At 25.5% G+C, this 12,156-nt stretch overlaps 2 protein-coding genes across 2 annotated transcripts; one reads left to right on the top strand and one right to left on the bottom strand.

Moving 5' to 3' along the window:
• Nucleotides 1-639: 639 nt before the first annotated feature.
• Nucleotides 640-1,188, top strand: LOC129616347 (uncharacterized). The gene is made up of 2 exons (XM_055531967.1): nt 640-755; nt 897-1,188. Exons 1-2 carry the CDS (start codon nt 640-642, stop codon nt 1,186-1,188), a joined length of 408 nt encoding a protein of 135 aa, XP_055387942.1.
• Nucleotides 1,189-1,985: 797 nt separating this feature from the next.
• LOC129616346 (uncharacterized) lies at nt 1,986-3,489 on the bottom strand. Its single transcript, XM_055531966.1, has 3 exons — nt 3,333-3,489; nt 2,825-3,272; nt 1,986-2,730 (listed from the first exon to the last, which is right to left on the bottom strand). The coding sequence occupies exons 1-3, from the start codon at nt 3,487-3,489 to the stop codon at nt 1,986-1,988; spliced, it is 1,350 nt and encodes a 449-aa protein (XP_055387941.1).
• Nucleotides 3,490-12,156: the final 8,667 nt, after the last annotated feature.

Below are 12,156 nucleotides of genomic sequence, written 5' to 3'. Positions count from 1 at the left end.
TTATTTGAATCATGCTTAAATATAAAAATACTGACTTTGTTCATTTTTATTGAGCTGCAACGGCTTATATAAATAATCGAATCCTTTTATTTTTCTTATTTTAAAAATATGATTCTGTTATTTTGGAAGAACATAAGAATCAAATTTTATATTTAAACAATTACTTAAAAACATTTAAACATAAATTACAATTAACTAGTTCGATACACCATACAATAGAAAAATACAAAATCAAAGTTGCAAAATTGATTGACTGGTATAAAAAAAATGTCAAAATCTCAAATAGTATCGGAGATACATAGACCAGCTAGAAAACGATATCTCAGAAGAAAATTCAAGCAAAAGGGAATAAATAATACGTGGCAAATAGATTTAGTTGAAATGATACCCTACGCTAAATTCAATAGAGGATATAAATACATGTTAACAGCTATAGATATATTTTCAAAATACGCTTACGCAGAACCTGTAAAAACAAAAAATGCTGAAAATGTTTTAAACTCTTTAAAATTAATAATTAAAAGATCAAAATCAATTCCCAAAAATATTCAATCTGACGAAGGCAAGGAGTTTTTTAATTCAAAATTCCAAAATTATATGAAAGAAAAAGCAATTAATCATTATCACACATTCAGCGAAATGAAAGCATCAATTGTCGAAAGATTTAATAGAACATTAAAAAATATGATGTGGAAAACCTTTAGTTTAAATGGAAATTATAAATGGTTACATATTTTATCATCATTAATACAGAAGTATAATTCAACAAAACATAAGAAAATAAAAATTTCGCCTGAAGAAGTTACAAAGAAAAATTAACAATATTTATTAAGAAATATCTATATAGAACCTAAAATTTTACAAAAAAGTAAATATAAAATTGGTGATTATGTAAGGATAAATAAATACAAAAAGCATTTTGAAAAAGGTTATCAACCTAACTGGTCTACTAAGATTTTTAAATTCGCTAAAGTAAATAAAACATATCCTATTACATATCAATTAGTTGACTATAAAGACAATACTATTTCTGGTGGTTTCTATAAGGAAGAACTTACTCCTGTTAAATATCCTGATGCTTACCTAGTAGAAAAAATTATTAAAAAACAGGGAAATAAAGTTTTCGTAAAATGGCTGGGGTTCAGCGACGATCATAATACATGGATCAATAAAGATAGTATTATTTAAAACATAGTACATATTATATACATAGTTTTATTTTTCGACCTTTGTACAATAATAAAAATTGGAGAAAGTAATTCTTTTGTTTGTTTTTTATTTTTTAATTTATTTTTATATTTTTATTTTTTTACAAATTTAGTTTTGTTTTAACCTCTTATATCCGTAAGGAAGGGAGCTACCATCTACAGCAAAGTTGCGTTTTTCTGATTTCGGTTGATATACTTTTATTTGCGGAACCGTTAGTACTTTGTGTTCTTTTTTGCGCCCAATATTTTGTGATAATATATAAATTTCGTTGTCTGCTTAAGGGTTTAACACAGATTCTTTGATTGTGTTAAAATTAATTTTTTGGGAAGCTTCATAATTTAAACAAAAACCCTTAACTTTACATATAATTTTTTCTTCTTTATCTTTTGTACTATATTTTTAAATGAGTAATTTTTGGGGCCACCGCTTACAAATTCTGTTATGTAACTATCTTTACCATAACATTCTAACTCATCTGTCATGTCACCAATAAAATCTCCTACTGAAGGTTCATAGTCTCCTTCACGACTGATATACACTACGGAATCAGTATCGTAATATAAGACTCTCTCTTGAAGTTTTCTAAGTAACTGTACAGTTTTAATCGCGCCTGAGTTGTTGTGTAAGCAGCAATACACACATTAACTGTTGGTAAGAAATCCATTACTTCTTCCTTGTACTGCCAATTAACTATAATGTTTTCTTCATTTACCGGAAAAATATAACAAACTTCTATAGATGGGTTTGTTAACAGATTGTACAATTCTCTAGGCTGGTTAATGATTGATGTTTTTTGTAAATTTTCTCTTTGACCAAATTTGCCCCAAAATGAATTTAACATTTTCATGCTCTAATTGAATATCTTCTTTGTCAAAAAAATCTTTAACATAGTTTTCTTTTTCGTTATTAGTGACACATTTAGATGGCCAGCCTGAAGCTTCTTGCTTAATTTTAATAAATTTGTTCATCATATTTGTAAATAAGCCCTGTGTATCCATGTTTTTATCATATTTTGTAGTTTGGTATACCCACACTTCATAAATTTCTAACACTTTATAACCTTTTTGAATAGCTTTTACAACTTCGACAATTACCCATGTTCCTATTAAAGCTCTTTCCTCATCTGAATGTGGACAACATTCTTCAAGGCATTTTTCTTCACTACAACTTCGACATAATGAAAACATTAGCTTGTTGTTTTGTTTTAACGGGAGAACGGGATGTAGTAAGTTCGTTGTAGGTAAAATTTTACATTTAAGAATTCCATCCATGTTATTTAGTTTTAGAGTAGAACAAATACTTTCCCCGACATAAATTTGCGGGTGGCCAATAGGAAATTTTCCGTACTTGCAAACCCAAGGGTGTGACGAGCAAATGTCTATATATTTTATTTTTTCTTCCTCTTTGCATTTATAATAGTTGTAGACATTTCCTGTTCGTCCTCCATAAAAAGCATCTCGAGGATTCAATGGTGCATGTTGCACTAACGGATGTTTTTTTAAATAACTTACTTCTTCTTTACTAATTAATGAATTAAATTCACATTGCCACATTTCAATAACATCGTAACCTAATTTTCGTAATCTTTCAGCTTTTTTTAATAGTTCTTTCATACCTCGTGTTCATTGTATCATTTGAATCGTCTTGCAAACTGTTATTTCGGTTATGTGGTATACAAGTAGGGTGTCCATGATAATAACAACCGTAAAATTCAAAAACTTGATTAGTTTCTGAACAAAACCCGTCCACTTTTACACTGTTAACAAATGATTCTTTCTGTTTTGCTGCATGTCTGATGTTAATATTTCTTTTTTCTTCTTCCCATACTAACCATTGAATAGCCACTTTTGATTGATTGTCTGAGTTTCTGTATCCATGTTTAGGAATTAAACTAATTGTGTCCTCTTTTAAAAAATTTCTTCTAAATGCAAGATTGCACGCAGATGCAATTGTTGTTGCTTCTAGAAATGGTTCAACATTACACTGTTTCAAGAACATTTCTCTGAATTTTAAACAAGATTGTGTTAAAATGGCAACATCATTAACACAGTATTCAATAATTTCTTTTTTAATGTTAAACATTTTATTTTTATTTTCTTCATACCATTTTAAGAAGGTTTCACGCTCATCTACTTTCATGTCGTTTGGATTGTAATATTCTACAGAGGGTAATTGCCCAATATAATTTTCATTTTTCGCTATGTTAAAAAGATGCGGAAAATACCCTTTCTTCATATTAAATTGTAGATCAAAAGCTTTTGGTAATTTCGACAAAGCCATTGGAAATATGGTCGAAATAAATTTCAATTACAATAAAAATAATTATGTGTTTTTAAATGTTTCATAATTTTCCTTTTTTCTATAGGTTTAGATTTTATGTTATGAAATCTGTTGCTTCCATAAGAAAAAAGAACAACATTTAAATCTATTTTTTGTTGTTTTTCAACATACAAATAACACCAATATACTTAGTACCAGGCTCTCAGAAAATTTAAAAAATACGACATTTTTATATATGAGTTAAAAAGATGCTTTATTTTTTTTCTTCATTCTGTTTTCATAAAAACCAAAATCAAAACCAGATCATTCTTTACATATCACTTTTAAGCCTTCAACATTTTTTTTTCTTGTTTCACGAAGAATCGAACAAGAATTTCATTCCTTCTATTTCCTAAACTTAACCTTAAGTAACTACAAATATATGAATAGATATGTATGTTATGCATCATAAAATGCATTGAAATATTTTCATATTTCTTTTTACCTTTTAATGCGAAAAATTAAACAACAGAAGCAAAACAAAACAAGAAAAGCAATACAAGATGTAATTAATCATAAGATATAAATAAAAATATCTTATTGCATTTTTCTACACTCTTCTTCAAAATAATAAAAAAGTTGTAGTAGTAGTATTCTTACACATGGTACCTATATAAAAATAATGCTACTTTTTTCGTGATATCCCGTTAACATTACTTAAAAAAACATTCTCTTTATTCCCAACTTCCTGAACTCTTTACTTCAAAGCTAGGTCTACGACCTTAGAAACAACTTCCGCCATTAACTAAAACTTGCTCGACGATACCAAGGCTATACAACTCCTCGAATCAACAACAATCAAAGGGTCATGACATACTTGCACATCAATCATGCAAAGTCTCAAGTATGCTGAACTCGGACAAGTAAACTCGGACACCTTTGACCTCATTGACCTGGCGACCACCTCAGCTTCGTACATTCAATTGTACATGAGTCATAACAAACTCAAACAAGTCATCTACCTATACCAGAAAATAAACGACCCGTTATACAGGTCATGACACACTTTAGTAGGTCATCTACCTATACCAGGAAATAAGAAAGTGAAAGTGGGTCGTGCGATATGGGCTGATTTTTTCCCATCCCCAGAGTGCCAGAATACCTACTACATATATTTGAATACAATTATTATTTTATTTTAATCTAAACCTTTTCTTTATTTGAGAAACTTATTTCTATATGTTCACCCGCAGTTTTAAAAAAATAGGTATACATTCACTATTATGTACGTTTTTGCTTAAAATTTTATTTCAAATTTTTTGAACAAAAAATTTTAAAATGTTCAATTCTAATATATTAATGTTCATACATATATTTGAATAAAAATTTTATTTTATTTATGACTAAACCTTTTCTTAATTTGAAAAATTTATTTCTTATGTTTCCCCCATGATTTAATTATTATGTGTTTCTATATGCCAAACCACAAATTTGAATATTATTCAATTCATATAGAAAGCTTAAAAAAATTAGTTAGGAAGCTTTAAAAAAATATATACATACATATTTATGTACTTAACTATTGTAACAATTTTTTTTTTTGGAAATTTTCTTTAAATTTTTATAATTATATTTATCTGTTATATATTAAAAAAAAAATAAAACCAAAAATTTAAACAAAATAAAAAAAAATTTTTAAAATAATCCAAAAAAAGAAAAGTATGACAATATCCAGGCAAGCATTGATCCAATAACCTTTTGGCTATCAGACTACCACGCTACCCACTAGGCTACGCAGTACCTTGAATTTCCCTTTATAATTCTATATTTTATTCATATTTCGTACAACTCTTCAAAAACCATCCTATTTTACATTATATATATATAGCTACTTCTCAGGTGGTAAGAAGTACGGGTACTTCTAGAAGGGCTACAGACGTGGGACAAAGGGCATTAGATAGAGTTTTGCCCTTAGGGTCCCAGAAAAATCTGATATTGGAACTTTTTAGCCCCGAAATAGCTCTATTTTAAGATTTTCTAAAAAAATTTTTGTATAACAAGAGCACGTTCTTCTTTTATACTTTTTATAATTAGAAACACAAACCAAGAAATAAATGATATGTTTTACGTTATTTTTATTATTAGAAACACAAACCGAGAAATAAATAATATTTTAAAATATAATAATCTCACATATTTTTGGTTCGGATAAACGAATTAATCTTAACGTAAATAAATGTCAGCTTTTTTCAGACATCAGATGTTTTGTGACATCTGAATATTAATATTTCATTTGTTATTGTTTTGAATATTATGTTTCGTCAGCAAGCTTAAAAAAATATACATACACAATTTATGTGCGTATGTATCTACCTAAAATTTTATTTTTATTGTTCGAGCGAAAACCTGTAAAATGCTAAATTCCAATCCATTCATATATACATACATACATATATTCATATATACATACATACATATATTTTTACATACATACATAAATTATTATTTTGATTTTGACTAAACCTTTTCTTTATGTTTAAAATTCAATCCTATATGTTTACCCACAGTTTAAAAAAAATAGGTATACATTCATAATTATGTATGTTTGCATTTATAATTTTATTTCTAATTTTTCCAACAGCAAAATTTCAAAATTTTCGGTTCTAATACATTCATATGTACATACGTTCATATGTTGGAACGAAAAATTTTAAAATCTTCAATTCTAATCCATTCATATATACATACATATATTCATATATACATACATACATATATTTTTACATACATAAATTATTATTTTGTTTTTGACTAAACCTTTTCTTTATGTTTAAAATTCAATGCTATATGTTTACCTACAGTTTAAAAAAAAAACAGGTATCCATTCATAATTATGTATGTTTGCATTTATAATTTTATTTCTAATTTTTCCAACAGCAAAATTTCAAAATTTTCGATTCTAATACATTCATATGTACATACGTTCATATGTTGGAACGAAAAATTTTAAAATCTTCAATTCTAATCCATTCATATATACATACATACATATATTCATATAGACATACATACATATATATTTACATACATAAATTATTATTTTGTTTTTGACTAAACCTTTTCTTTATATTTAAAATTCAATCCTATATGTTTACCCACAGTTTAAAAAAAACAGGTATCCATTCATAATTATGTATGTTTGCATTTATAATTTTATTTCTAATTTGTCCAACAGCAAAATTTCAAAATTTTCGATTCTAATACATTCATATGTACATACGTTCATATGTTGGAACGAAAAATTTTAAAATCTTCAATTCTAATCCATTCATATATACATACACACATGTATTCATATATACATACTTACATATATTTTTACATACATAAATTATTATTTTGTTTTTGACTAAACCTTTTCTTTATTTGAAAAATTAATTTTTGTATGTTTACTCCCATGATTTAATAATTATGCGTTTAAAATTTATTTCTATATATTCTACAGTTTTGAATATTATTAAATTCATATAGAAAGCTTAAAAAAAATTACTCAGGAAGCTTTAAAAAAAAATATACATACTACATACATATTTATGTACTTAAAATTTTTGCGAATTTTTCCAAACTATTATAAGAACATTTTTTTGGAAATTTTCTTTAAACTTTTATAATAACATTTATCTGTTATATATTAAAAAAAAATAAAACACAAAATTTAAACAAAATAAAAAAAAAAATTTTTAAAATAATCCAAAAAAAGAAAAATACAACATCCAGGCAAGCATTGATCCAATAACCTTCTGGCTATGAGAATACCACGCTAACCACTAGGCTACGCAGTACCTTGAATTTCCCTTAATAATTCTATATTTTATTCATATATCGTATAACTCATCAAAAACCATCATATTTTACATTATATATATATAGCTACTTCTCAGGTGGTAAAAAGTACGGGTACTTCTAGAAGGGCTAGAGACATGGAACAAAAGGCATTAGATAGAGTTTTGCCTCCAGGGTCCCAGAAAAATCTGACATTGGAACTTTTTAGCCCCGAAATAGCTCTATTTTAAGATTTTCTGAAAAAATTTTTGTATAACAAAAGCACGTTTTTCTTTTATACTTTTTATAATTAGAAACACAAACCAAGAAATAAATGATACGTTTTACGTTATTTTTATTATTAGAAACACAAACCGAGAAATAAATAATATTTGAAAATGCAATGATCTCACATATATTTTAATTTCGAAAAATCGAAATAAACTTAAATAAATGTCAGATTTTATAAAAGACATCAGATGTTTTGTGGCAACTGAATATTAATGCTTCATTTGTTATTGTTTTGAATATTATGTTTCGTCAGCAAGCTTTAAAAAAATATACATACACAATTTATGTACGTATGTATCTACCTAAAATTTTATTTTTATTGTTCGAGCGAAAACCTGTAAAAAATGCTAAATTCCAATACATTCATATATACATACATACACACATATATTCATATATACATTCATACACATATTTTTACATACATAAATTATTATTTTGTTTTTGACTAAACCTTTTCTTTATGTTTAAAATTCAATCCTATATGTTTACCCACAGTTTAAAAAAAACAGGTATCCATTCATAATTATGTATATTTGCATTTATAATTTTATTTATAATTTTTCCAACAGCAAAATTTCAAAATTTTCGATTCTAATACATTCATATGTACATACGTTCATATGTTGGAACGAAAAATTTTAAAATCTTCAATTCTAATCCATTCATATATACATACACACATATATTCATATATACATTCATACACATATTTTTACATACATAAACTATTATTTTGTTTTTGACTAAACCTTTTCTTTATTTGAGAAATTAATTTTTGTAAGTTTACCCCCATGATATAATAATTATGCGTTTAAAATTTATTTCTATTTATTCTACAGTTTTGAATATTATTAAATTCATATAGAAAGCTTAAAAAAATTACTCAGTAAGCTTTAAAAAAAATATACATACTACATACATATTTATGTACTTAAAATTTTTGCGAATTTTTCCAAACTATTATAAGAATATTTTTTTGGAAATTTTCTTAAAACTTTTATATAACATTTATCAGTTATATATTAAAAAAAAATAAAACACAAAATTTAAACAAAATAAAAAAAAAAAATTTTAAAATAATCCAAAAAAAGAAAAATACAACATCCAGGCAAGCATTGATCCAATAACCTTCTGGCTATGAGACTACCACGCTAACCACTAGGCTACGCAGTACCTTGAATTACCCTTAATAATTCTATATTTTATTCATATATCGTATAACTCATCAAAAACCATCATATTTTATATTATATATATATAGCTACTTCTCAGGTGGTAAAAAGTACGGGTACTTCTAGAAGGGCTAGAGACATGGGACAAAAGGCATTAGGTAGAATTTTGCCTCTAGGGTCCCAGAAAAATCTGACATTGGAACTTTTTAGCCCCGAAATAGCTCTATTTTAAGATTTTCTGAAAAAATTTTTGTATAACAAAAGCACGTTTTTCTTTTATACTTTTTATAATTAGAAACACAAACCAAGAAATAAATGATACGTTTTACGTTATTTTTATTATTAGAAACACAAACCGAGAAATAAATAATATTTGAAAATGCAATGATCTCACATATATTTTAATTTCGAAAAATCGAAATAAACTTAAATAAATGTCAGATTTTATAAAAGACATCAGATGTTTTGTGGCAACTGAATATTAATGCTTCATTTGTTATTGTTTTGAATATTATGTTTCGTCAGCAAGCTTTAAAAAAATATACATACACAATTTATGTACGTATGTATCTACCTAAAATTTTATTTTTATTGTTCGAGCGAAAACCTGTAAAAAATGCTAAATTCCAATACATTCATATACACATAAATACACACATATATTCATATAAACATTCATACACATATTTTTACATACATAAATTATTATTTTGTTTTTGACTAAACCTTTTCTTTATGTTTAAAATTCAATCCTATATGTTTACCCACAGTTTAAAAAAAACAGGTATCCATTCATAATTATGTATATTTGCATTTATAATTTTATTTATAATTTTTCCAACAGCAAAATTTCAAAATTTTCGATTCTAATACATTCATATGTACATACGTTCATATGTTGGAACGAAAAATTTTAAAATCTTCAATTCTAATCCATTCATATATACATACATACACACATATATTCATATATACATTCATACACATATTTTTACATACATAAATTATTATTTTGTTTTTGACTAAACCTTTTCTTTATGTTTAAAATTCAATCCTATATGTTTACCCACAGTTTAAAAAAAACAGGTATCCATTCATAATTATGTATATTTGCATTTATAATTTTATTTATAATTTTTCCAACAGCAAAATTTCAAAATTTTCGATTCTAATACATTCATATGTACATACGTTCATATGTTGGAACGAAAAATTTTAAAATCTTCAATTCTAATCCATTCATATATACATACACACATATATTCATATATACATTCATACACATATTTTTACATACATAAACTATTATTTTGTTTTTGACTAAACCTTTTCTTTATTTGAGAAATTAATTTTTGTAAGTTTACCCCCATGATATAATAATTATGCGTTTAAAATTTATTTCTATTTATTCTACAGTTTTGAATATTATTAAATTCATATAGAAAGCTTAAAAAAATTACTCAGTAAGCTTTAAAAAAAATATACATACTACATACATATTTATGTACTTAAAATTTTTGCGAATTTTTCCAAACTATTATAAAAATATTTTTTTGGAAATTTTCTTAAAACTTTTATATAACATTTATCAGTTATATATTAAAAAAAAATAAAACACAAAATTTAAACAAAATAAAAAAAAAAAATTTTAAAATAATCCAAAAAAAGAAAAATACAACATCCAGGCAAGCATTGATCCAATAACCTTCTGGCTATGAGACTACCACGCTAACCACTAGGCTACGCAGTACCTTGAATTTCCCTTAATAATTCTATATTTTATTCATATATCGTATAACTCATCAAAAACCATCATATTTTACATTATATATATATAGCTACTTCTCAGGTGGTAAAAAGTACGGGTACTTCTAGAAGGGCTAGAGACATGGGACAAAAGGCATTAGGTAGAATTTTGCCTCTAGGGTCCCAGAAAAATCTGACATTGGAACTTTTTAGCCCCGAAATAGCTCTATTTTAAGATTTTCTGAAAAAATTTTTGTATAACAAAAGCACGTTTTTCTTTTATACTTTTTATAATTAGAAACACAAACCAAGAAATAAATGATACGTTTTACGTTATTTTTATTATTAGAAACACAAACCGAGAAATAAATAATGTTTGAAAATGCAATGATCTCACATATATTTTAATTTCGAAAAATCGAAATAAACTTAAATAAATGTCAGATTTTATAAAAGACATCAGATGTTTTGTGGCAACTGAATATTAATGCTTCATTTGTTATTGTTTTGAATATTATGTTTCGTCAGCAAGCTTTAAAAAAATATACATACACAATTTATGTACGTATGTATCTACCTAAAATTTTATTTTTATTGTTCGAGCGAAAACCTGTAAAAAATGCTAAATTCCAATACATTCATATATACATACATACACACATATATTCATATAAACATTCATACACATATTTTTACATACATAAATTATTATTTTGTTTTTGACTAAACCTTTTCTTTATGTTTAAAATTCAATCCTATATGTTTACCCACAGTTTAAAAAAAACAGGTATCCATTCATAATTATGTATATTTGCATTTATAATTTTATTTATAATTTTTCCAACAGCAAAATTTCAAAATTTTCGATTCTAATACATTCATATGTACATACGTTCATATGTTGGAACGAAAAATTTTAAAATCTTCAATTCTAATCCATTCATATATACATACACACATATATTCATATATACATTCATACACATATTTTTACATACATAAACTATTATTTTGTTTTTGATTAAACCTTTTCTTTATTTGAGAAATTAATTTTTGTAAGTTTACCCCCATGATATAATAATTATGCGTTTAAAATTTATTTCTATTTATTCTACAGTTTTGAATATTATTAAATTCATATAGAAAGCTTAAAAAAATTACTCAGTAAGCTTTAAAAAAAATATACATACTACATACATATTTATGTACTTAAAATTTTTGCGAATTTTTCCAAACTATTATAAGAATATTTTTTTGGAAATTTTCTTCAAACTTTTATATAACATTTATCAGTTATATATTAAAAAAAAATAAAACACAAAATTTAAACAAAATAAAAAAAAAAATTTTTAAAATAATCCAAAAAAAGAAAAATACAACATCCAGGCAAGCATTGATCCAATAACCTTCTGGCTATGAGACTATCACGCTAACCACTAGGCTACGCAGTACCTTGAATTTCCCTTAATAATTCTATATTTTATTCATATATCGTATAACTCATCAAAAACCATCATATTTTACATTATATATATATAGCTACTTCTCAGGTGGTAAAAAGTACGGGTACTTCTAGAAGGGCTAGAGACATGGGACAAAAGGCATTAGGTAGAATTTTGCCTCTAGGGTCCCAGAAAAATCTGACATTGGAACT

This window comes from Condylostylus longicornis, unplaced genomic scaffold, assembly GCF_029603195.1.
Source record: "Condylostylus longicornis isolate FDR11 unplaced genomic scaffold, ASM2960319v2 ptg000184l, whole genome shotgun sequence".
Classification (NCBI taxonomy): Eukaryota; Metazoa; Arthropoda; class Insecta; order Diptera; family Dolichopodidae; genus Condylostylus; species Condylostylus longicornis.
Note: the sequence above shows the minus strand (reverse complement) of the source record. Positions and strands in the feature narration are given on the sequence as shown.

Bases quoted from the DNA above. Each gene is read 5' to 3' on its own strand.
- LOC129616347 (XM_055531967.1), top strand. From the start codon at position 640: ATGAAAGCATCAATTGTCGAAAGATTTAATAGAACATTAAAAAATATG. The intron at 756-896 runs GTATAATTCAAC...TGATTATGTAAG, and splicing joins TTATCATCATTAATACAGAA to GATAAATAAATACAAAAAGC.
- LOC129616346 (XM_055531966.1), bottom strand. From the start codon at position 3,489: ATGGCTTTGTCGAAATTACCAAAAGCTTTTGATCTACAATTTAATATG. The intron at 3,273-3,332 runs GTGAAACCTTCT...ACATTAAAAAAG, and splicing joins CGACATGAAAGTAGATGAGC to AAATTATTGAATACTGTGTT. The intron at 2,731-2,824 runs GTATGAAAGAAC...TTCATTAATTAG, and splicing joins AATGATACAATGAACACGAG to TAAAGAAGAAGTAAGTTATT.